The following is a 26,785-nucleotide window of genomic DNA, read 5'->3' as shown; positions in this document are numbered from 1 at the left end:
GACTGACTAAGATTTCATATGTGGCTTGCGCATGGCACAAATGTGTGCATCCCCGATTTTGAAGATTTTTGAATTCATTTTTCAAAATATCATAATTTACGTAGGACGTGTTGCGACATTGCACTGTTTCCGATTGGACGCCTTTTAGGGGAGCTCCGCCCCATTGTGTGATAGGCCTACACCTGGTCAGCAACCCACTTCGCTCTGGATTTCAACGCCTGACTCATCTCATCTGTAAGTCTATGTAGCCTACCTATCTTTAGGAGTTTTAAAGTGCGTTACAAGGCTCAATTGTCCAAAAATATTCAAATAGTTTCCAGCAAATATCAATGTTCAATGTGTATGTGCTGGATGGTGTGCGTACCTTATGAAAAGTAAGTGTTTTATGGAGTTGCAGACATTGCAGTGGTCTGCATAGCCACAATATATGAAACACAATAGTTATCAATCAATCTACACATTCCACAACACACCTAATAACCCTTAGTCACATTATTCACATCCATCTGGATGTGCTGCATGTAAACTTCTTCCCTCCTATATCTGTGTCTGTATATGTCTAACCATGTTGAATGATTAAGTTTCTTTTACTTAAAATAATTATTTCTGTGTCTCTTTATATCTTAATGTAAATCCATGTATTACCCAATATACACTTTATATATTAACACTACGCAAGAGTATTACACCTCATTGTACATCCCACTTTCACGCACAATCTCATTTTGTATCTCTAACTCTGTTTTGGATTGAGTTTTTATTACTATTTTATTTAATTGTTTTACTGTTTTTAGTATTTTATTCTTGTTATTGTTTTTATTTATACCCAGTTGCATATGATTTATTCTATTTTAATAACTGTACAGCACTTTGGTCAACTGAGGTTGTTTTTAAATGTGCTAAATAAATAAACTGACTTGACTTGACTTGGCCATCATTGAAAAATCTACTTATTCTACCACTATAGGAATACATACTTCCTACAGGCACTGCACTAGTCCTATTAAAGCTAACTACAAGATTGTAGGTCAGATGCTTTCATAAGGAGGCACAGAACAACAACACTGAAACAACAAAAGACTAGAATAACTCTAACAAAGTTAAACCATTGTCTAATTGGCCTGCTCAGAAGTGTATAGCACAGTAATGGACATATGGTGGTCTTTTCACCAGGCCTGCACATTTGGAGAAAAAATTGCAATCATTTTGATTAATATTGCAGATGTGATATGATTCACAATATTGGAGAAAATGATCATTTCTGCATATTTGTTTTTACATTTTCATAAAACATATATTAAAATGAGGATTTTTTGATTATGTCATTTTTTTCTAAGGATTTCCAGCAAACAAAGATTATTTTCTTAAATCTGCAGAATACAATTTGTAGTCCGGGACATCTTGCAGCACAATACTTTATTGCCTTTAATAAATATCTCGCCTCCTGCTATTTGAATATTGCACTAGTCTATGTTGCGATTTTCATAAAGTTCAGGTGAATTGTCAGCCCTACTTTCTACACAAAGTCAACAAATGATCCGTCTTGACACAGGATGGTCTGATGTATCACTGTGGTCTCTGCATGACGTCCCATTAAAGCTAACTACAAGATTGTAGGTCAGATGATTTCATAAGGAACACAGAACAACAACACTGAAACAACAAAAGACTAGAATAACTCTAACGAAGTTAAACCATCGTGTAATTGGCCTGCTCAGAAGTGTATAGCACAGTAATGGACATATGGTGGTCTTTTCTATAGAACTGCACATTTGGAGAAAAAATGCAATAATTCTGACTAACATTACAGTTGTGATATGACTGACATTTCTGCATATTTGTTTTTACATTTTCATAAAACATGTTAAATGGTGATTTTTTTTTTTGATTATGTGATTTTTTTTTCCAAGGATTTCCACCAAACAAAGATTCTTTCCTTAAATCTGCATGATATAATTTGTAGTCCGGGACATCTTGCAGCACAATACTTTAATAAATATTATGCCTCCTGCGATTTTGTTTTTACACTAGTCTATGTTGTGATTTTGATAAAGTCCAGAGGAATTGTCAGCCCTACTTTTTACACAGTCAAATCTCTGCATGATATCCTATTAAAGCTAACTACAAGATTATAGGTCAGATGCTTTAATAAGGAAGCACAGAACAACACACTGAAACAACAAAAGACTAGAATAACTCTAACAAAGTTAAACCATTGTGCAATTGGACATTTCTTAGAAAGAAATTTAATTATACACCACTAAGTTCAAGTTTAAGACATCCATTGCTGCAGTGATGTGTGAGTAATGACTAACTTTCACTTTGACTTTGGGAAAATGTTGTGAGTAATGTCAGGCTTCAAAACCCCTGAAACTAACAACTGTATCTACTGTACGAGCTGAGCAGCTTTAATGTAAATCACATCGTCTGCCTGGCGCAGTAACAAGAGCTGCACACTTCACTATGAAAACCGACACACACATCAATACTTTCAGCTGATAAAGTCAGACTGTAAAGCCATACATGATGCAGGCGGCTACCGCTGCAACACTTGAGGAAACACAAACCTACCTTGTCAAGTTGGCGTTATAGAGAGGGTTCAGGTGGGCTCATGCTCGCTGCTGCTCTCCCCGAGGTCATGGTGAGGTTTCAGGCTTGAACTGGACTCTGAGGAGGGAGGGAGGGAGGAGCGGGGACCCGGGATGTTCTGGAGACTCCGTGTCGAGGTGAGGGAGGGTTTGGCTCCAGCCAAAGGAGAGGAGAGAGAGGAGGGAGGAGGGGCTGCACCTCCTTCACCTTCTCCACCTCCATCTGAACCTCCTGCACTCAGGACCTCAAAGCACGTTCACGAGGAATCAGATGACATGTCGCTTGATAACAGTGGAGGTATTTTCTTATTTGCCTAATAAACGTCAACTTTTAAAAACAGATTTGTTACTTAACATTGCACCTTATTTGTTTCATAGCACCAACCTTTTATATTTTTATACTGTATATTCTTATTTATTCTGCACTGGAATTCTATTCTACTCCTTAATACACACTCCTTCTTTAGACATTTTATTTTATTATTGTATTTTATTGTATTTTTTTTATATTATTGCTTGAAGTATGCCTAGGTTGTTTTTTTTATTTAATTGTGTTGTCATTGTCTCTGTGTGTTATGCTGCTGCTACACTGTAATTTCCCAGCTTGGGATAAATAAAGTATCTATCTATCTATCTATCTATCTATCTATCTATCTATCTATCTATCTATCTATCTATCTATCTATCTATCTATCTATCCATCCATCCATCCATCCATCCATCCATCCATCCATCCATCTATCTATCTATCTATCTATCTATCTATCTATCTATCTATCTATCTATCTATCTATCTATCTATCTATCTATCTATCTATCTATCTATCTATCTGTCTATCCATCTACCCATCTATCTATCCATCTACCCATCTATCTATCTATCTATCTATCTATCTATCTATCTATCTATCTATCTATCTATCTATCTATCCATCTACCCATCTATCTATCTATCTATCTATCTATCTATCTATCTATCTATCTATCTATCTATCTATCTATCTATCTATCTATCTATCTATCTATCCATCTACCCATCTACCTATCTATCTATCTATCTATCTATCTGTCAGCATTTCTTTTTTTAAACACTTTTTTTTTAACATATTCATACAAATTGTTTCAGTTTTAACAGCCTGAACACACATCACCATTTATCAATAGCCATGTGCTTTTCCCCCCTTTTGTGTCACACTGCCCTCTACTGCTCTGTCAGCGTTATCTGCTCCAACATCTGTTCACTGCTCAAGGTCGCAACATCTGCATTTTGCAGATTAACCTACACTATATCTGCAGATTCAATAATAAGGTCGGAAACACACGCTGTTGCAATACTTCTATATCGTTTTCCCCCCACCCTACAACTGTCATTGACATGTGGCATTCTATCCCTATGAAATTAATATTCCCAATTCTAAGATTTCATTATTAGGACAGTTTTAATTCCAAAATACATATTAAGAATTAGACTAGAAACAGTGCAGCTCTCCACACGGAGGGCTCAAACTCCAAAATGCAAGATTATTTTTGGAGTACACAGCCCCTGAAGACCTTGTCTTTTCTAGACATCCTTTAAAGAGAAACTCAAATGGGTGCAAGGACTACAGACACACTTTTTTGGATTACCTAAAGTAGTTTTATTATGAACTAATATTATATTTAACAAGGGATGTTTTAGGAGAACTACATGAGATTATTAACATGTCCTTTTCTACTTTCTTGTTTAATTATTGTTCATGAAAAAAGATAAATATTTTTACAATCTGCAGAATACAATTTGTAGTCCGGGACATCTTGCAGTACAATACTTTATGTCATTTATTGAAAATGGCATGAGATTGTTATCTTGTCCTTTTCTGCTCTTGTTTGTTGTTTTGTTTGTTCGTGAATTAACGTCACATCTAGTCTGTGACATTGTCAATGACACAGACCACCAATTTAGTCCAGTCGTAACCTCTGTGAACAGGCCTCAAAGATCCAAACACATCATTACTCTGTAATCAACCTAGTTCACAATCTTCTCTTGAGTGTATTCCAGATGGGTTTAAGTGACGGAAATAATCTGAAACACTGATGAAATGACTCACATGATGTAGACCCCCAGTCCTCCGATCAGACCTTGTGTTTTCTGAAGTGGCTCTCTGAACATACAGGAGAGTAAACACCCTAATAGACATGTAGCAACAATGAAGTGCATTCACTTTAAAAAAAATATGATTAATAGATTAAAGCCAACTGAAGCTACTTACCTTTTTCCTTTTTTTTTTTTTTACAAATCTTCAGAGACATTACATTAGAAATATCTTCACAAAATGTATTTTTTTGTAAATGAAATGCTACAGTGTAGATATGTTTAAACAGGTCAGCATAAAAAAAAAGGTCATCAGCAGATCTCAGCTTCAACACTGCATAGAGTGCATACATATCGTATGACAGTCAATAACTCAGAAACAGCTGCTGAGTGGACTTTCATTTTAGATTGTTACATATAGATAATAACCCTAAGTTGAATGACATTGATGCATTTATTTTATTCCCACAGTAGTTTTATTGAATCCGCTTAACATGTGCCCAGTATTCATTATGGCATTTCATAAAAAGTAAATACAGTACTCAGTAATATAATTTAAGTAAAAATCAATATTATAAACAATACAGACATCAATGTAAACAGCATTATCACACAATCAATATCTCTCTCAGCTGCCTCCATTTCTACCGGCTGTGTTGAAGAAGCTCACTATAGATCATGCGGTATATAAATATTATAATAATAATAATATTCCTGTTATTTCTTCAACAGAAGATGTCAGTATGTGTGTGCATCTTAAAAGAATACTTCTCAAACAAAATTATAATTTGTATGTTAATTATTCGCCCCATGTTATCTTGGGACAGAGAAAAATCTTAATGAATTGAAGTAAATGGGGCAAAGTTTAACATCAGCAAACTATATGAAAATATCTGATTACATACTGTCATACAATTTGTGCAGTATAATCCAGTTATTATCAATATTAATCTCATTATTCAGCCACATGCTCAGTCTTCCTAAACTCGTGCATTTTTGCTAGAACTGTACACTGTAATAAATTATTCTGTAATCATTTCATTTTATTTAATATATTTGATAAAATGTATTAAATATAAATGTGTCCTTGATTTTGAGGCAGTTGTTTAAGTAAGTTTAATATAAAAAATGTTTGAGATAGAATCTACTTATTTTGACCACATTAAATATAATCTTTATGTGTATGTAATTCTAAATCAAGAGAATTTTGAATGAATCCAAAACAATAGAATTAGTCCGTTTTTAATTGACAGGCACTTCCTGTTAAGTTGTTATTAACTCAACTTGTAACGTAGTTAGATTTAATTAATAATATTGCGTGCAATCTGTTGCCTCAATTTTATTGAGTAGCTATTGTTTATCTTTTTTTACAGTGTATCGTTTAAAAAATCTGCATAAACTGTCTCCTGGATTTTCTTTGTTTTTTGATTCTTTGTTCACATGAAAGGTTTTTTTTTCTAAAGAGGTATGTGATTATTATACAAATGGTCATTTTGTGGATGAACTATTACATTAACAGTGGCTTAAATCAGGTATTTGCTTTCTCAAACAAGATTGACAACCAGATTATTGTCTTTAAATATGCTTATTGTTCGTGACCACACATTTTCATTACAGTAACACTTAGAAACGTGCAGCCTTTAAGTCTACTGCACTGTCCCATGTTGTGATGGGCTGCTTGATCTTTTCACTGATGGTGGAGACAGTGGGGAGGCTCTCAGGGGGGTCTGGGTCAGGCAGGTGCCAGTGGATGAAGATCAAATATATGAAAGTCCCTATAACACCTCCGATGAGTGGGGCCACCAGGGGCACCCAGAACCAGTAGTTGTAGCACCTGAAGAGCAGACAAAAAGGAATCCTGTAGCAGCTGGTTAAAAGACCGGTGGATACTGGACTTGTGGCCAGAAACACAATGCAGATCTAAGTTATTTGATGTACTACACTGTAAAAAATAATCTGTTTAATTTACGGAAAAATACCGGCAGCTGTGGTTGCCAGAACTTCACCGTAAAAATTACAGTGAGTGGATTTTCTATTCTAAATTTAAATGTAAATATCAGCAAAAACTGTGATTTAGTCTGAATAATCCTGTTATTTTTTAGGATAATTGTGTCATTAATTCATACATCATGGTATTTCTCCACAAATTTTGCATGAATATATATATATATATATATTTTACCTAAAACTTGTGTGTGTCCAGTTTATGACAGAAAAAAAGTAAAAGTTTTGTGCTATTCTTTGATTTACGGTAATTAAAAGCGTCTAATACAGTGATATACAATTTTTCATATTTTGCCCTATTTCTGATGTATTTGACAGTGTTTTACTGTTATTTCTACAAACCTTTTTTTCCAGTGTATGATTGACTAATAAGAAAATAAGTAAATAAATAATGATAATAATAATAATAATACATATTTATTTGACATTAAGTGGCTATATATAGAGATACAATTTCTTATTTTTGAAGTGTTGAGTATCAGGGGAGAGGCCTAGATAAGTATTTTATACTTCAGCCTACTCCCTTTTTTTTTCGAACCAAAATGATAAAAGGAAATGCATATTGAATATTAAGTTAACTGTTTTTTATTTCTATCTTATTACTTAAACGGGGCAGATGCATGTATATTTATAGGGCTTTATATACTGTATGTGTGTAAATGTTTATATGTTTATGTACATCTGTTTAATGGTGTCTATGTGAGTATGTGTATGAATATGTATATGCATCTAGCCTACGCTGTTTTAGTTTATGTTGTTTATTTTTTTTTCGGTTTGGAAAGAAGAATTAATAAAAAAAAAAAAAGTTTTTAATTATGTTTCTCGCTATCTGCTGTGTGAAGTATTTTAAATTATTAACACATTATTTATAACAGCTTTATAAGACCGTTTGTCTAACATGTTTTTGGTGTTATTCTGCCCCCTAGTGGGCTAGCAACAATGAATGCAGCTTTAAATAGTTCAAGGACAGAGCATTGAAAAAACATACAGTCATGGAAAAAATCTAGCCATTTTCCATGGTTTTCCTGAAAATGATTTTGGTTATTATCAAGAAAACCATGGAAAATGGCCAGATATCAGCTCTTAACAAATGTACCTTTAGTTGTACCAGGCATTAAAATGAACAAGAAATTAGAGAAAACAAGGGTAGGTCTAATAATTTTGTTCATGACTGTATATGATCATATAATGCATCATGCAACAAACACTTGATAATAATCAGATGTTCTGTAACAAGCTGACACTTCATGTTCTTGCAGCTGATAACCTCTGACCTGCGTGATTTTCTGAGAAACACAAGTTCAAAGACCTTCAAGAACGGCAAACAATGCTCTTCTTCAAACGTCATTATGGCAGTTTGAATAAACAGTGTAGTGTCATCAGTGGGGCCCTAAAATTATTGATAAGAAATATGCATTTCTGAGTTATCAGCCTGGAAAGATGTAAGTGATTAGTGTTGTGCATGTGTGCTGTATATGTAAGATAAGATACTTACGTGAAGACCTCAGTGCCCCAGCCTGCAGTGAGTGTGAAGAGGCGTGGACCCAGGTCCCGAGCTGGATTTATTGCAGCACCACAGTTAGCTGACATGGACATGGAGATACCCAGGACGATCACTGCCACTATAGGAGGAATCAGCTCAGAGGGAGCCGGTGTGTTCCTCTTTTCATCCAAACACAGAATACACAGCATCAGCATGCCAGTGCCCACCACCTAATGACATGTGAAAATAAATGCACAGTTTAATAAAGGAATAGCTGGAAGCCCCTTGGAGTCTTGTTCTGCCTGTAGGCTATATACAACTTATACAAAATGTTTACCAAACCTTGTTTGTATCATTTATTCAGCACAACCTCCTATACACTACAGGTCAAAAGTTTTAGAAATTCAAGCAGTTCAAGTCAAATGAACAGCTTGAAAGGGTACAAAGGTAAGTGGTGAACTGCCAGAGGTAAATAAAGAAAGGTAAGCTTAACCAAAACTGAAAAATAATGTACATTTCAGAATTATACAAGTAGGCCTTTTTCAGGGAACAAGAAATGGGTTAACAACTTAACTCTATGGAGTCTTGGGCTATTTTGTCCATTTTTGAATTCTTTTCATGTCTTTGTTAGTCATTTTGTGTCTTTTTGGTCATTTTGTGTCTTTTTTTGGTCATGTTGTTTCTTTTTTAGTCCTTTAGTCCAACATAAAATGTGATTTTTGAATCTTTTTTTTACTTTCAAAACACTATCATGCTCAATGCAGAATTTTAAATGTTGCAAATGTGCATTAATTTCAGAGTACACTGAGACATTAAACTGCATAATTTTCAATTAAATTCTGGAAAAGTTGGTGTGTTCTAAAACTTTTGACCAGTACTGTATATTGCCTGATAGTTTCACTTTGACCTACTGGATAAACTTTTTTGTACAAAATATGTGAATTTAAAAATTATAGTATTTTTTACTTTAAAAACGTCATGCTCATTGAAGAATTTTTGAATGCTGCAAATGTGAACACAAGTTGCAAATTTATCGTATAAGTACGGTGGCCTTGAGAGGTCACAGCTTTGCAGCTTAAGAAAACACATGCAAATACACAAAACACAAGCAAATTGAGAAAACATCTTCATCAGTTTTACAACACAAGCGCAACATTTAGAAAATGCGCCATAAGGACCACAACACAACAAAATAAGAAAATGCGCTGCAAATAGACCAGAACACAACAGAAGTGTTTCCAGAGGACACTTCAAAGTGATGCAAATGTCCAGACATGTGCGAAATTATCCTGTTATGTCAACATAATGATAATTTCACTATTTCATGATAGTGATATTTTCATGTTATAATGTGATATGTAACCTTAGCCTGATAGCATTAGCCCGCTAGCCCATATCAATCACATTGCAGTTAAACAAATCAAATAAATGAATGATACATGTTTTAGCTGGTCTCTCTCAACGGCACCGAGTTGGCCTTGGTCTTGCTAGCCCGCTTACGTTAGCACGCTATGATCGTTATTAATTAACAATTATTAATTATTTAACAATAAATAATTATCATTATCTTGAAATAACGTGGTCACAAGCGTGTCCAGACGTTTTCATCACTTTTAAGTGTCCTCTGGAAACACTTCTGTTGTGTTGTGGTCTTTGCAGCGCGTTTTCTTATTGTGTTGTGCTGAGATCTTTGCAACATGTTTTCTAAATGCTGCGCTTGTGTTGTCACATTGATGAAGATGATTTCTCAATGTGCTTGTGTTTTTTTGTATTTGCACGTGGCTACACGGTGGTGTAGTGGTTAGCGCTCTCGCCTCCTGCCTGCGGCTCTTCTGTGTGGAGTTTGCATGTTCTCCCTGTGTCAGCGTGGGTTCTCACTGGGTTCTCTGGCTTCCTCCCACAGTCAAAAAACATGCACTTAGGTTTAATTGGTGACTCTAAATTGCCCGTAGGTGTGAATGAGAGTGTGATTGTCTGTCTGTATATGTCAGCCCTGCGATAGTCTCTCGCCCAATGACACCTGGGATAGGCTCCAGCCCCCTGCGACCCGATTGCGGATAAGCGGTAAATGGGAATGAATGAATAAATATATTAGACCTTATGTATTTTTTTACTTGGCCTATCATCATCAAACAAAATGGCATGGAGTTTCAAGGCAATACTTTAGAGGAAAGCTGAAGAAGTCACATGGCAGCGCTTTCAGTGACTCCAGAGGATGAATTAAATAATAAAGTAGACAAACTTTTATGCTGACCTGGTCAAGGAAGCTTCTGCCCAAAGTGATGTACTCTGAGGGATATGTGGCAAATATAGATGCTGTCTCATTTGGACCATATACAGTCAAAACTCCTCCACTGAAGTTCATGATGGCATCTGAGACAGAAACAGACAAAACAAGCAGCATTAATGCATGGTACATTGAGCTTGAATAATCTTTAGTTAGTGGTAAATAAAGTTTTGTAGTGTTTGAAGTGCCAGTCAGACCAACCATAGTAGACCAGGTAGACGAGCCCTGATGCCAGATAGGCCCCCAGCAGCTGGGAGAGGCAGTAGGGCACCAGGCGTCCCCAGGGCACCTGACCCAACACACAGAAACTCAGAGTCACCGCCGGGTTCAGATGAGCACCTACAGAGAAAAATAGCGGATGAAGTGAGCAGACGCCAGGAAGCAGGAAGACACAAGTGAATTATATCAAGAGAGATTGGAAGGTAATTAAATCTTAGATTATTTGTAGCCATATAGTGTGTCAACTGGAAGATATCTGTCGGAGTGAGGACCTTGAAAACGCTGGACAAAGCCTCTGCAGAGATATTAGTCTGATAAATAAATCTGTGCTCAGATCACTGCAGCGATATAAAAGTCTTAACTTAGAGTGCGAGGCAGAAAACTGAATACTGCTGCTGTGATATATTGAATTTATAAGATGATATCATGGGAAAAGTTGTAGTGTATGACTCACTACCCCTTTTGAGTGAAAAAGAATGGATGGACGACCAGGTTGCAGTTCCTTTTAGTCTTCTTTATTATAACTCATCAAAAATACAGGAACATTGGAGGAGACTATTGTCCAATTTTAAGGCTGTTGAATGAAAGGTCCCACACCAAATGTAGCCCTGTCCCCTCTCTAAATTCTCTATGTGTGAGGCATTTTTAACCCATAAGAACCCACGGTGACACCCATGTAACAAACACTTTAAATATTCTAGAACAGGGGTCTCAAACTCAAATTACCTGGGGGCCGCTGGAAGCAGTATTAAAATGACCAAAAAAATAAACTACTTAAAAAAGACACAAAAAAGACAGACAAAATGACTTAAAAAGACACAAAATGACCAAAAAAGACACAAAATTACTAAAAAAAAGGACACAAAATGACAGAAAAAAACTAAATTACTTAAAAAAGACACAAAAAAGACACAAAATTACTAAAAAAGAGACACAAAATGACAAAAAAAAGACACTAAATGACTGAAAAAACACTAAATTACTTAAAAAAGACACAAAATGACCAAAAAAAGACACAAAATGACAGAAAAAACTAAATTACTTAAAAAAGACACAAAAACCCCTACAAAATAAAATAAAAAGACACAGAATTACCAAAAAAAACCTCACATCATAAATATGTTCTGCGTGGTTCACTTGGTCTGTGATATATCCCCCATAACTTTCCTTTATGGATAACTGGGTCTGGGTTCTTATGGGTTAAGTCCTCGGTTCAACGTATGGGCGCGTCTTCCAGGGGCCCAAATACGCTCACTAAATTTACTTTTTAACCTTATTTGGCTGACATCCAAAACCCCTCTTCTTTCTGATCAATGTTCACATTCCAACATCTCCACTGTCAAAACAGCTGTCCCCAGAGTCTCCCCGAGAAGTCCTGATGTCTCTATTTTCCCAAGGGTCAGGATGAGCCCCAAAGGGTCAGAGAGGCCCCTGTTTACTGGCGCCAATATCCTCTGCCCATGTCACGTACAGTATACTATTTGTGGCACGAAAATACACTACCGGTCAAAAGTTTTAGAACACAATTTTTCCAGTTTTTAATTGAAATTCAAGCAGTTCAAGTCAAATGAACAGCTTGAAAGGGTACAAAGGTAAGTGGTGAACTGCCAGAGGTAAATAAAAAAAGGTAAGCTTAACCAAAACTGAAAAATAATGTACATTTCAGAATTATGCAAGTAGGCCTTTTTCAGGGAACAAGAAATGTGTTAACAACTTAACTCTATGGAGTCTTGGGCTATTTTGTCCATTTTTGAATTCTTTTCATGTCTTTGTAAGTCATTTTGTGTCTTTTTTAGTCATTTTGTGTCTTTTGGTGTCTTTTTTTGGTAATTTTGTGTCTTTTTTTAGTCCTTTAGTCCAACATAAAATGTGATTTTGAATCTTTTTTTTACTTTCAAAACGCTATCATGCTCAATAAAGAATTTTAAATGTTGCAAATGTGCATTCATTCCAGAGTACACTGAGACATTAAACTGCATCATTTTCAATTAAATTCTGTAAAAGTTGGTGTGTTCTAAAACTTTTGACCAGTAGTGTATACTACAAAGTTACTGTACGTATTGGCTTCATTTACCTGTGATGCCCTTGGTGAGGTACATGGCTGACATCACGCCCACAGAGAAGGCCATGTTGACAGACAGGAACTGGCCTTTAGTGTCTCTGCTCGTCTTCACCTGCGCTGCAGCAGAGCAGCCAAAGAGCTTCACGGAGGAGAAAAGGTGGTAGAGTGAGTGGGAGAAAACACAAGTAGGCATTAAAAATGTCCGGGAAAATATGTTAAACTTCCAAGAAGCCAGAAAAAATCCCTCCATGTACATGTGTTTAGTGATTGATTAATTATTTATGGGTCAAGCAGACCTATCAGTTATCAGAGACATTCAATGTTGTCCTCTCACGAACTTTGTAATGGACCTGTCCACTTCTTATCTAAATGGCCATATAACGAACAATCTCCGAACTGCACATCAGAGAAAGTAAACACACTTAAGCATTTGATGTATTCATCTAATCAAAACCACACCTGCAGTAAAGCTTTTTCTGATGAAGCTTATGGCTTAATAAACACTAATTGACATTGTTGGATTATATATTTATTACAGGTCACATTAAAATGACTTATGGTGTCATAACAATTCATATAAAAGCCAAGGCCATTGACGTTTCTGGCATCAGTTGGGTGAACAAAGTGCCAGTGAAGTGGTGACATGTGGAAGGCTTGTATCATGCAAGTTCAACATGGATCATGACGATTAATTCATGTTATGGATTATGCTATTTCGTAGACATTTCTTTACATATTTTTTGTTAATTATCATTAATGTTTTTGACACATCTGACTTCCTCTTTAAGAGAAAACAAAAAACTTCAAAGTGACTAAATCTAAGTAGAATAAGGAAAAAATTTTTTTACTTAACATACTAATACTGGGTAAATTCTGTTAATCCTATGTTAATTCTAGGAAGTGAAAATTTCACCAGAGGTTCCAGTGTCATATGCAAAATAAATATATTTTTTTAAATCAAAACATATTAAAACGTATGGACAAATCTTTGCATTTTCTTTTATTTTTTTTTTATCATTACAATCACAATTATTGATTCAATTAATAATTCAAACCTAAAGAATATACAACTTATTTTACCCCCATGTCTAAATCACCCAAAAAAGAAAAAAATATAAAATAAATAATATATATATTTTTCAAACCATTATGCAAATGAAAGGGAAGCTAAATGATTATGGGAATAAAATGTGTAAATTAAGGCTATTTCTAGAGAAATAGTGGACTTGCTCAAGTCCTCTTTTTGGTATATAATGTTTATATTATTGTATGTTGTATATATTATATTTTTAAGGCATTTAAGAAGACTCCAAATGATCTAAAACATTAGATTGTTTTTAACATTAGTTAAATCGTTAAAAACTGACTAAATCTTTGCTTGCATTGTATGAACTCTCAAATGTACAGTCATGGAAAAAATGATTAGACCACGTTTGTTTTCTTCAATTTCTTATTTATTTGAATGCCTTTATATTTTATAGTGATAACAACAAAAATAGCTCATAAGAGTTTAATTAAAGAGCTGATATCTAGCCAATTTCCATGGTTTTCTTGATAATGATTTTGGTTATTATCAAAAAAAACATGGAAAATGTCTAGATATCAGCTCTTTAATTAAACTCTTATCAGCCATTTTTGTTGTTATCATTATATTTGTCCAAACAAATGTACCTTTAGTTATACCAGGCATTAAAATGAACAAGAAAATGAAAAAACCATGGATGGTCTAATCATTTTCTCCATGACTGTATGTCGCTTTGGCTAGCAGCATCTGCTAAATGAAATTGTTACATTGTAAACTGTAAAAAGACTCAAAAAGCAGGCGTCACTTACCAGCAAGACAAAAGTTCCCAAGATTTCAGCCATGCATTCTCGCACCAGGGCATTTCTCACTCTCACAACACGCCGGTTCAACATTGCTAGAGTTAAATCTCTCTTCTCATCTCACTGAAGACTGTCTCTGTTGTCTGAAAGTCCAGCTGTCTGTCTCTGGGAGCTGATGTGGTGGTGCTAGTGGAGAAAATGTCAATACTGATGCCAAAAAAAAAAAAGTTTTCTGTCACAGCTTCAACCTGAGCATCTGAAGACCTGTTCACTGCCGTCCACCTCTTCCACTGCTCTTTCTCCACAGCTGGTCAAACATTATTACTCATTTATTGGCCAGTGACACCTCAGGATTGGCTGGAGCAGACAGCGCAATGTGCCTCAGCTGGTTGCTCATATGAACAGAGGCCATAAACAGTCAGATTATGTGTTGACAGCACTGACACAGGGCAATAAGCTACAGAATATATACATTTATGCAGCAGAAACCTATTCTTAAACAGATGGTAATGACAAATAACCATCTGCTGTTATTTATCCCTCTGTTTCTTCATCAAGTCACCAACTTGACAAGATTTATATTGTGGCTCCTCTCATCACAATACATACAAAACCGTGCCTGTCATAAATTACAAATCATTGGTGCATATTTGTCATTAAAGAGACTATAAAGTCAATTGTATGCACACACACATACAGTCATCGAAAAATTATTAGACCACACTTTTTCTCCAATTTGTTCATCTGTCAATCAATCAATCAATCTGTTCATTTTAATGTCTGGTACAACTAAAGGTACATTTGTTTGGAGAGACCTAATAATAACAACAAAAATAGCTCATAAGAGTTTAATTTAACAGCTGATATCTAGAAATGTCCATGGTTTTCTTGATAATAACCAGAACCATTATCAAGAAAACCATGGAAAATGGCTAGATATCAGCTCTTAAATTAAACTCTTATGAGCCATTTTTGTTGTTATCATTATATTTGTCCAAACAAATACTATATACCAAATATATAATACCTATACTATAGTTGTACCAGGCATAAAAATGAACAATAAGTTGAAGAAAACAAGGGTGGTCTAATATTTTTTTCCATGACTGTATGCATGTGCATACAATTGCCTTTATAGTCTCTTTAATCTAGATTAAATAGCTGGTATACCTCAATAAAAATGCTATATATAAACCACAAGAATAGCGACAGTGAGTCCAAAAAAAGAGCCTAAAATAAATATAGTAATTACATAATTACTGGTGTGGTGAAGCCTTCCTTGGTGAATGTTAGGTAAAGCTGTTGATAGGGAAGCCCCTCTCCTCATTACAGAGCAGGATGTCACTGTAACTCCTCTTCACTGAACTCTGGACTCCTAATGGATTATGTAACCACAAATGATTGCTGTGTAGGAGTAAAGAAGCGTGTTATTGCTGATAATATTCAAAGAGGCACATGACTATGGTTTTGAAACAAATGTGTTGACATCAGATAAGATATAAAGAGAGTCTGACACAACATCCTAACTGGTGAGAATCAGTCATTTTTGCTGCTATTTCATCTGAAAACAGCCCGTATGATGCGTTATGAGTCCGGTGATGATGGTGATCTCTCCTCCTCTGACATGGTGTGTGGAGACATCTACAGATGTTACCTTTTATCTTATCATATCTACTTTAGAGGAGTATCACTGTTTGGTAATGTCTTAAAGGGAAGATAGCTTTAGCCCACCTCACAGTGATATCTGCAAGGCTTGTTTTTCTGCAAACTGATAGCAGGATAACATCATAACACACTATCTCCCTCTGCAGGACATAACAGAATAAAATAAAAACACCATTTTTAGTAAGGATTTATTAAAAAGCAATATAAACTATAATGCAGTTAGCATCTATTAACAATATATTACAAGTGTTTTTATTTACAGGCGACACATTACTAGCTTTTATCTGACCAAAGTATCTGTCACAAAGGTTGGTTGACTTGATAAATGTATGAGCCATCAGTGCATTTTAATTATGGCTTGTACAGGCCTTGAGGTAGATGTAATCCTGTAGATGAAGTGAGAAAAATACAAACTTTTGACCCTTTAGGAATTTCTTATAATGATTACATGTTGTTTTAATGGCATTGGGTTGAGATAGAGCTCTTAATCCATGTTGAGTTTGTAGCCACTGCAGGCAATACTGTCTGTAACGGCTGGCTTTTAGTTTCTTGTCTGTCATCAGTCACTGAGTTGAACTGTGTGCAAAAGCACCTCAACCATCCTCATGTTTCCAGATGTTTAAGAGGGCGACGGAGCACCACGTCCACAGGCCCGGGGGGAAGTCTTCTGATCAGAGTCCAGGCCTCCAGGCGTCTCATCGCCAACACGCTCACACCTTCAATCTCTTCCACCTCATCGCCAGGAAACACCTTGTCAACAGGACCCCCTAAAGGGAGAAAGGTGCGTTATTGGTCATGTCTGTATACCAACATGGTCTCACAGGAATCCGTGAAATAGCCACGGATTTGCTTAACTCAAAATCCGTGGAATAGCCACGGAATCACTCAAATTTCCGTGAAACTGACACAGATTTCGCTACAATGCAAGTTAATGACATATCCCGTGGCTATTCCAACATACAAAGTGATTATGTACATTCACTGAGTGAAGATTTAGAAAATAAAACACATATTTCTCGCTAGAAATGTGATCAAAATCCATTTTTATGCAGAAACTAAGTCAAAATATTGATTTTTTCACTACAAATGAGAGAACTGTCCGCCATGTTTTTTGTTCTGACCGCCGGGACCTTGAAAGTCACGTGACTTGGAACAAACCAATAGGAACAAATATCCATGGATTAGCCACGGGATATGACTGTCATTAACTTGCATTGTAGCGAAATCCGTGTCAGTTTCATGGAAATTTGAGTGATTCCGTGGCTATTCCACGGACTTTGAGTTAAGCGAATCCGTGGCTATTTCACGGATAACTGGAAGCATTCATAATAAATAGGTAAGGCAGTGTGTGTGGTTTATGGACATATGATCTTGATTCTGATAGGGCTGCAAACAATATGACACGTTTTATTAAACCCATATAGAGCTACAACTACCAATTATTTTCATTTTTGATTAATATGCTGAATAATTTGGCCTTTAAAATGTTTTTAAAAATTCCAAGTCCAAAGTGATGTCTTTAAATGTCTTGTTTTGCCAGTTCAAAACCCAAATATATTCAGTTTGATATGATATAAAACAGAGGAAAAGCAGAAAAATCTCCATATTGAGAGTCTGAAAAACAACATTTTGACATTTTGCATGGAAAAAATGTTTTTTCTGCCAATTTACAAGAATACCTGGACCACAACAGCCAAGATTTAAAAAACCCCAGCTTAAATACAATGCAATAGATGCAATAGTCACATGATGTCTTCACAATTAATTTCTTCCTTTATTCTCTTTGGCTGTAGAGTAACCTGACTAGTTTAATAATTCAAACACTTTTATTTTGGTAACTTGCTGTCTGTCTGTGGAGATCTGAAATACAGAGCCTCAGTTCTCACCCTGGAAGATCTTCTGTACGGTAAGTGGTCTGTTCCCCAGATTGGAGTCCACACCTCCCTCCAGACTGAAGCCCAGATCCCTGCTGTTCTTCTCCAGACGAACACACACAAGCTGACCTGAGAGCAGCAAAATCAGACATTAATACTAAGTCTTGCTTTAAACTGCTGCAGATTTAGGATGTCTTCTCCTCACCTGTCTCGGTGACCTGAGTCTGTGTTGGCCCCTGAATATTTTTCTGAGCTCCCCTCTTCGAGTCACTGCTGACCCCTCCTCTCCTCAGGACCACCACCCCCATCTCCCGAGTCTTTGCTCTCCTAAGGACCCTCAGGGCCTCCCAGTGGGCGTAGCCGCTCAGTGCTGTGCCGTTGATTGACAGGACCTGGTCCCCTTCCCTTATGGAGCCTTCCTGGGCTGCGACACCTGAGTGAAACACCTTGTGGACCTTAACAGAAAGAAATAGAGAGAGAGAAATTAAAGGACTGCACTGCAAAAAGCCAACTTGTATTTTTTGGCCTAAAACAATGATTTAATTTGGTAAAACTTGGAAATATAAATTACTGACATTTAGGGCAATAATGTAAGTTAGCACAACAAAGGAAGCCAGTTGTCTGCTCAAAAACAAGTTGGTGAGTTGTTGTTACTTATATCTTTAAGTTGGGGTTCACAACAAGGGACAATAGTTCTGATAACTCTTATTTCTTTGTTGTGAAATTCGGTCATTAGCGAAAGCTAGCGGCTAACTGATGCTAGCGGCTAACTGATGCTAGTGGCTAACTAATGCTAGCGGCTAGATGATGCTAATGGCTAACTGACGCTAGCGGCTAACTAATGCTAGTGGCGCTGCTTGTTATAGCTACAAGAGTAGCCATTAGCGTATCAATGCTAACTCAAAATTGTGGTCGCAACATTAGCTGACATTTCATAGCTGCGTTACAATCGTGCCAGAGAAATTCAGAGTTGAGCAAACTCAAAAACAAAACTTAAAATATTTAGTTTCATTGTCCAACTTAAAATTTTATCGAAGTTTGTTGCCTTGAAATTTTGAGTTCACCCAACTTTTCTTTTTTTGCAGTGTGATGATAAGGCATTTAAAGATTTTTCAGGAAAAAAGCAGTAAGGGGTGTTTCCTTACTGTGACTGGTTTGGTTTGATCTACGCCTCCTGCCAGACTGAAGCCCAGGCCCACTCCCATGTCCTTATGGAGAACCACCACCTGCACATCGTTGTAGTCCTGCAAAAAAAAAAGGGAAGACAGAGAAAATGAGAAAGATTTCCCCTCATTTTCATGGGCGTATTACGAGACAATGGGCACACACCAAGGTTATAATAGTTTTGGATTTTCCATTATAGTATAGTAAGTATTTCCATTATTAGTTTTAGTTTTAATTTCGTTGTCATTTTTTGTTTTTAAATTCAGTTAGTTTTAATTAGTTTTCGAGTGAGTTTGCTAGTTTTAATTAGTTTTTATTTTTTGGAAAATGCTTAGTTTTAGTTTAGTTTTGTTTAGTTTTCGTGTTAGTTTTAGTTTTTTTGTAATGGGGTATTTGTTGGGTTTTGAGATTCAGAAAGGTCACGATAAATTTTGCTTTTATTTACTTTGTCTGATCCATCTCAGCCCCAATAAGTTTATTAAATCATAAAACCAGATAGATGAAATAGATTTCATATCAACCAAAAAGGTTTATGTATGAAAAAAGTTGACAAAGACGAAAACTAAGGATATTTTCACTATAATTTTAGTTAGTTTTAGTTAGTTTTGTAACCACACAATACAGTTTCAGTTAGTTAATTTTTATTTCAGTTAACTAAAATGTTTTTTCAATTCTAGTTTTCGTTATTTCATTAGTTTTCGTTAACTATAATAACCTTGGCACACACACAGTCTCACTTTTTTCAATACTTCCAAAATTCACCAGCTTAACTTCCTATGTAACATTTCTGAAAATCGACCAAAAATGTTCCACCCCTTTGCAACCCTACTTTTAATACATGGTAAAGATTGTTGGCTCAAAATGACAACACATTACTGCTGTTTGTACCTGCAGCGTGTTGTCCCCCACGCTCCTCACGTCCTCCAGCAGCCTGTCCAGCTCCTCACTGGGCATCACAGACACAATGGACAGGGCTGACATGTCTGAGCTCAGAGAGGCAGTCCGATGGTTTGTAGATTGCCACTCATCGCTGTCATTGTCCGACTCGTAGTCAACTCCAGCAAAGTTACACAGGTCCGAAAGACTACAGGGCGGCAGGACAAGAAATATTGGGGTAAAAACACAGAGAAATTCCTTCAAAGAATACTTCAAACACATTAGAAATGGATAAATTAATTAAAAGGTGCAATAAAACGGACACGTGCAATGCAACTGATATGTGCAAAACACTCAATTTACCTCATGTATAAATTATAGCATTTTAAGTAGCCATTTATTTATTTTTATACTTATTTATTACATCACATGTCCTTGTTCTTGTTTTTGTCCTTGTTTAGCTCAGTATTTTTTAAAATGTTTTTACTCATGTTGTTTTGTGTTACGATTGTCATAACTATGCACCTTATGCAGTGGCACTTTCAATTTCGTTGTATAGTGAACTATATAATGACAATAAAGACTATTTGATTTGATTTGATTTGATTATAATATTAACAGTACCCACCTGACACAGAAGCTCTTGTGATCTGACTGGCTCATGTGACTCGTGATGGTCACCGAAGACTCTCCGGAGTCTGAATCATAGTTTGAATCCTCATCCCTCTGTGTACTTTCATCATCATCCTCATAATCATCTTCATCGTCATTCCAGACCTTAATCGTTGGGTTCAGTCCAGCTACCCAAGCCTCCAGATCCAACACTTGCTTCTTCCCATTTGGATGGGCTGATCTGACATCTGGAGAGATGAGATCGGGGAGGTTGCTGTTGGACGAGGAGGCGAGGGGATGAGGGAGAGGTGGGGAGTCTTGTTTGGGAGTTTTGGCCCCTTCTGCGAGGATTGAAGAACTTTTATTTCCACTGTCTGCAAAGGGAGTGGAGCTTCCCAGGTGTGTGATAGGTGAAAGAAAAGGTGAGCTCTTTGGAGAGTTTGTTGGAGTCCTGTCTTCATCACTAACAGGTGAAGTAGGAGGTGTTGTTTTCTGCACAACAGCAGAAGTGCCACTGTCGTCGGACAGCAGAGACGATGGTGGTCTCTTGTTTTCCTCCTCAGGGCTGGAGATTTTATGGAAATCCGTCTCGTCTATGTAAAAGCTTCCATTTTGTTTTTCAGCTCCCCCGTTTAGCGGGATTTCTAGTGTGCTCTTGAATCTAGAATATTCGCCTAAATCTTTGCCATGATTGTCACCACTATCTTCTCCTTCATTGTCATCCAAATCATCCCCTTCTCTCTCCCTCTGCCCTAATCTCAGCCCAACCTCATCCACTGATAAAGACCTGTTTGACCCGAGTTTCTTCCCTGCTCCTGTTGCCTTCTCCTCCATTTCATAACCTGCCTCCTCTCCCTCTTTCAATCCCTTGTATCTCGACCCACCTATCGCCTTTGCTGACCCGCTCTTTTTCACTCCATCATGAGCCCTGCTGAGTTGTGTTGGCACAGAAAAGGCCCGTCTGGGCATCAGGGCCTGTCCTGTAGCCAAACCCTGGGTTCTTTGTGAGAGAGCCTCAAACTGATTGATCTTATTCCTCACGCTGACTGCAGAGGAGGACGACAACCTCTCCGGGACTTTCTTCCTCTCTGTTGTTTTCACTGTGATTTTCTGTGGGTTAGACTCAAACACATCTTCATCTGTGCTGCTACACTTCAACTCCGTTTTCTCTTTTGATCCATCATCTGTGTCATTTTCCTGCTCCTCAAGCCACACAGTTCTTTCTCTCAATGTCTCATTTGTTCCATTAGTCTCGCCCTTCACCTCACCCTGATTCTTACTTCCACTCGCTCTTCTCTCTCTCAGTACCGACAGATCTCTCAAAGAAGCTGATCTCTCTGCTCCTGAGAAAGTGTTTGAAAGCAGAGGTGAAGTATTTCCTGCTGCAGCCCTTGCAGACCTTATCTGAGCTGCCACTGAGTACCTGCTCCTCACTCTATCCAGAGATCTTGTACCCCAGTTATCTCCCCCTTCCTCTGAAAACCTGCCCTGGGTCGGTCCTTGCCACTGCACCGCTGACAATCTCTGCCTGGTCCTGCTTGGCCCTGGAGAAAGTAAAGCATCAGAACTTGAAGTATCTTTTTGTGTCCAGGTGAATGATAACCTGCTCTGCACTGGGCTGAGGCTGCTTCTCTCTCCTGATGAGAAACGCCTGGGGAAGGTTCCCCCTGATGCCCTGTCATGCTTAAAGGTAGAGTAGTCCCTACTTTTGCTGAAATCCTCCGTTTTACCAAGTCCAGCTGACCCATATAGTTTCTCTATCCGCTCCATTATACTCTGACCTCCTTGAGGCCCGAGCGAAGAAGCTGCCCCTATGACACTTGAGCCAGGTCCAGACAGAGACCTCAACCTAATGGGGAGAGAATGACCCCTACTGGCCCTGTCCACAGTCTGACTCATCTGACTCACTGGGTCTCTAACATTACTTGTACCTGCAAAGTTATAAGCCTGCAACCTCCAACTCAGCCCGGCCCTTCTTTCATCCAAGCCTCGTCTGGTTGACAGCATGTCAGCCATTTTGCCCTGATCAGGACTGGACGTCCCTGCTCTCCTATCCAAACTCTGAGTTCTACTTGGCAGCTCGTATCTCCTCCAGTCTGTCCTGCCCCGGCTTTCAGATGCAGGTTTAAAGCTCCCACTTCTGTCAGTGCCAAACTCTGTGATAGTTTCTGCGCCATTCTGGTTCAGCTTTTGATGCTTTGATGTTTCCAACTCCTCACTCTGACCTTTGACCGACCCAGTCCTGGCTTGATAACCAGTAGCTGTGCGATCCTCCTCTTTATGTGTACCATTTGTGCCGGTTTTCATCCCGTACCCCTCTCTGTCTCCGACATTGTCAGCACTCTCCTTCTCCTCTGAACAACCTCTGGGTTTCCTAACACCTGGCCTGCGAGTGAGACTGTAAGAGGGAGAGTTTGCTGAGCGGACAGTGAAGCGTGCTCCTGTCCTCTGCTTGTCGTACTCACTCACTGGATTTGGGAGCATGGACAAGTCCATTGTCTGAAAGTAAACAAAGTTAATGACCTGCTGTCAAGTGCCAAATCCCAAAAAGAGAGCGGAAGAGTGAACTTGATATTTAAGCGATTCCAAGCAACTGTCTGTTAGACTGCAATCTGGAAGCAGTTTGTCTAAATGCAGCAACTGTGAAAACTGTGAAAAGTGCCACAATCACAGCTGTCTCATTAGTTTTTTGCACGGAGACAAATCCTGCATTAAAAACTTTGGTATTTCAGCGGTTCTCCTGATGATTCTCTGTCTGCTCCTCTCCTTGATCTCTTGCCGTTGTGTCCCTCACAGTCTTCGGTTCCCCCAGCACGACTTCAGTGAACAGCTCCCATTGCCTGCCAAGCATAAAAATGTACAAATTTCCATCCTGAGAACGGATTGGGCTGGAATGTTGTGATATGTGGATTGTGGTCGCTCTGGCTCCTCGAAATGGTCAAACAGAATCATAGAGTGGTTCAGGACAGTGAAAACAGAAAAGCTACAGAGAAGCATAAAGTGGACAGTAGATGGAAATAACGTGACAATGATAAGAAGAAAAAACATGAGAAGAAGATAGAGGGCCAGAGAGACAAAATACAGGAGAATTGAGTCTTAAGACATCGTTTTTGACTATTGGCCAAGTTATTCTTGGCTGCTGACTTGAGATAAGTTGAACAGAATGTTGCTTGATTGGCTTACTCTACCAACATGATGCGTCAGATTAGTTTGATGCAAGAAGATAGATCAGACTTGATTATACATGGATTATTTCCATTCATCCCAACTCCTTAATCACTACAGTATATTAGCATTGGAAATACACTGCTCTGGACCTGGTCTTGCCTCTAACTTGACTGGACCTGGTCTTGGACTTGACTTAAGACTCACTTAAGTTGGTCTTGACTCATAAACAATACAGTAAACTGACTTTCTGTCGGTTATGTCATTTTGCCACACGCCCCTGCTCCTCCTGATGTTCCCTTTGCACTGACTCAATGAGCCCATTCACAGAACGGTGGGGCTCAGATAATGCACATTGTTCTACACACACATCATAACGGCTGTTTACACAAGCAACATACTCATGACTACCTGTCAGCGTCAGCAAAACCTGAACCAAAAACTGGAAGAACTCACCTAACTACAATCCACCCAGCAAAAACAATGTGTTAAAGTGTCACAATCAGCCTCTGTGTGCAGCACGTATCGGTCTCAAAGAGCCGAAGGAAAACAACAACGATTTCATGTGAAATGATCAGATAAGATGGACAAAGTTGAGGACAGAGTCACTTTGATTTACATGCATCCTAGTGAAAGATAGATAGCGTCGCTGATGGACAATGGCTCATCAGGGATATCTGAGTTCACAGCCGTACGTACACAACAGGCATTGTCAGGAAGACAGTGAAACCATGTTTGATCATTAATCAAAGCTCTATTGACGTTAGGCACAATTAGTCGATTTATGTACAAATACAACAGGACAAAATAAACAGATCAGCACTGACTGTATAATTAGCTGTTTAGGTTATAGCGTGTAGCTTTGGGCGACAGTCTCTGTGGTGCTTTCCAAAGCAGGTGAGTCTGAGTGTCAGTTTACAGAAACACCTGTCGCTGGGTCACAAAGCCTCCCATCTGGGTAACCTGGGCAACACTGCACAGTTTACTTTAAACTCCCATTGAACAGCAAGAAAGACACAAATGCACACAGAATTCAGGCAAAAACACACATTAACTCACTTGCATGATTACAAATTATCTTATAAATCACACATTGACAAACACATGCCTTACCTTCTCTAGGAGTGACTTCTTTACTTGAACTAAACCAGCATGTTGACACAGGTTCATAATAAAGGCAGCGCTCTATAATGACATCAGCTCCTAACTCCTCTCTCTCTCTCTCTCTCTCTGGCTGTCCACTTTCCATCAACTTTGCATGATGGAGTGTGTACAGTGACGCAAACCTGCCACACTGGTTTATCCTCTTGTCCTCTCTCTCTCTCTCTCTCTCTCTCTCTCTCTGTCAGTCTCTCTTTTTCTCTCCTCCCCCTCCCATTGTTGTTTGCTCCCTCTTTTCCTCTTCTCACAGGGTAACATTCCTGACTACAGTTCAATGTGTCACACACTAAACGGCTCGACAGGGAGTGCACACACACACACACACACACACACACACACACACACACACACACACACACACACACACACACACATGCTTACATACACGCCCTACTGACTTTTCAAACTTCAAAACTTCCTCTCACATCACCATTTCATAGCTCAAGGGAGAAGAGATACAGTTCTGATAATTGTGTGAAATGGAACAAGAATGACATTCACCATCACTGGCTCATAATATCTCCCCACCTCAAGGCAAAGTGTTTAAGTTTAGTCATCTGGGCTGAGCAGGTATCAAAATACATAATAACAGAGCACCTTTAATTAGGACCAGAGACCACAAAGAGGTCATGTGGACCCAGAAATACCAGCAGGGATTAATATTGTTGAAAGTACACCTCTCATATGACATATGCAGTGGTGGAAGAAGTATTCAGATCATTTACTTAGGTAAAAATACAAATACCACATTACTCCACTACAAGTGAAAGTACTGCATTCAAAGTAAAAGTAAAAGAACAAAAGCATCAAATCAGCATCAAAAAATGAAAAAAAAAGTATCAAAAGTGAAAGTAGTCATAATGCAGAATGGACCCACTCAGGTTTTTATATACACTGTTGTCAATAAAGTTGGAAAAAATTTGTTTTCAGACACAATCCTCTATTTATTTCTATGTAAATGCACCAGTTATCACTTGAGAGATTGACTCATAAAGTTATGATATAATAGATGTGCACTTAATCTGTCAAGAATACATCATATTGTCAATCATTTCATGAAAAGAGGTAAAACAAATATTTTATTCCAACTAAGCAACATGAGCAACAGTGTATTTTCCAAATATATTATTCTAATATTATTTTTTGATGCATTTGTGTAAGCAGCACTGTTTTCAAGGTAGGGCTCATTTTAACTACGTTATATACTGAAACTAATTGTAGTGGAGTAAATAGTACAATATTTGACTCTAAGTAAAGTACAAGTATCTCAAATTTTCATTGTACTAACTACAGTACTTAAGTAAATGTACTTAGTTACATTCCAACTCTGGACATATGTTCAAAAAAACAGAAAGCTAAAGCCTGCTGAAGGAGAAAAGCATCTGATTGCTAAAGAAGAAAAAGAAAAAGTATTGTGTGTGCAAAAACTATATTCTGCCTTTGAGTCACAGATCTACAAAGAGCAAGCTGACATAGATATATACAATTTGAAAATAAATACTTACAGTTTTAATTGTCACGTAGAGGATCATGTTCTTGTTGCTGCTTTTTTGCATGCACCTGCTACAGTCTTCCGTTGAGACAGAGGAAACTGTGGTTACTGCATCAGCATGCTGCAATGCCAAGTCGGCCTTCAGGGACGTCTTAACGTGTCTCTGTGGCTGTCAAATGTCAAAATAGACTGAGTCAGAGACATTGATCCGAGGCCACGTCTTTGGACCTTAATGATC

General features: G+C 37.8%; 1 protein-coding gene across 1 annotated transcript; it reads right to left on the bottom strand.

Moving 5' to 3' along the window:
- Positions 1 to 6,020: 6,020 nt before the first annotated feature.
- Positions 6,021 to 26,783, bottom strand: LOC131976653 (uncharacterized). Its single transcript, XM_059339778.1, has 9 exons — positions 26,561 to 26,783; positions 20,746 to 23,569; positions 20,153 to 20,325; positions 14,548 to 14,606; positions 12,727 to 12,853; positions 10,635 to 10,772; positions 10,401 to 10,519; positions 8,159 to 8,376; positions 6,021 to 6,493 (listed from the first exon to the last, which is right to left on the bottom strand). Exons 2-9 carry the CDS (start codon positions 23,223 to 23,225, stop codon positions 6,283 to 6,285), a joined length of 3,525 nt encoding a protein of 1,174 aa, XP_059195761.1. The 5' UTR covers positions 23,226 to 23,569; positions 26,561 to 26,783; the 3' UTR covers positions 6,021 to 6,282.
- Between the last annotated feature and the right edge of the window lie 2 nt (positions 26,784 to 26,785).

This window comes from Centropristis striata, chromosome 8 (assembly GCF_030273125.1).
Source record: "Centropristis striata isolate RG_2023a ecotype Rhode Island chromosome 8, C.striata_1.0, whole genome shotgun sequence".
Taxonomy (NCBI): Eukaryota; Metazoa; Chordata; class Actinopteri; order Perciformes; family Serranidae; genus Centropristis; species Centropristis striata.
Note: the sequence above shows the minus strand (reverse complement) of the source record. Positions and strands in the feature narration are given on the sequence as shown.

Excerpts from the sequence above, each read along its gene's own strand:
- LOC131976653 (XM_059339778.1), bottom strand. The coding sequence starts at position 23,225 with ATGGACTTGTCCATGCTCCCAAATCCAGTGAGTGAGTACGACAAGCAG. Across the intron at positions 14,607-20,152 it reads GCTGCTGGAGGACGTGAGGA|TGAGAAATGCCCTGGTGCGA; the intron begins GCGTGGGGGACA and ends GTGTTGTGAGAG. Across the intron at positions 12,854-14,547 it reads TGGGAACTTTTGTCTTGCTG|CTCTTTGGCTGCTCTGCTGC; the intron begins GTAAGTGACGCC and ends TCCTCCGTGAAG.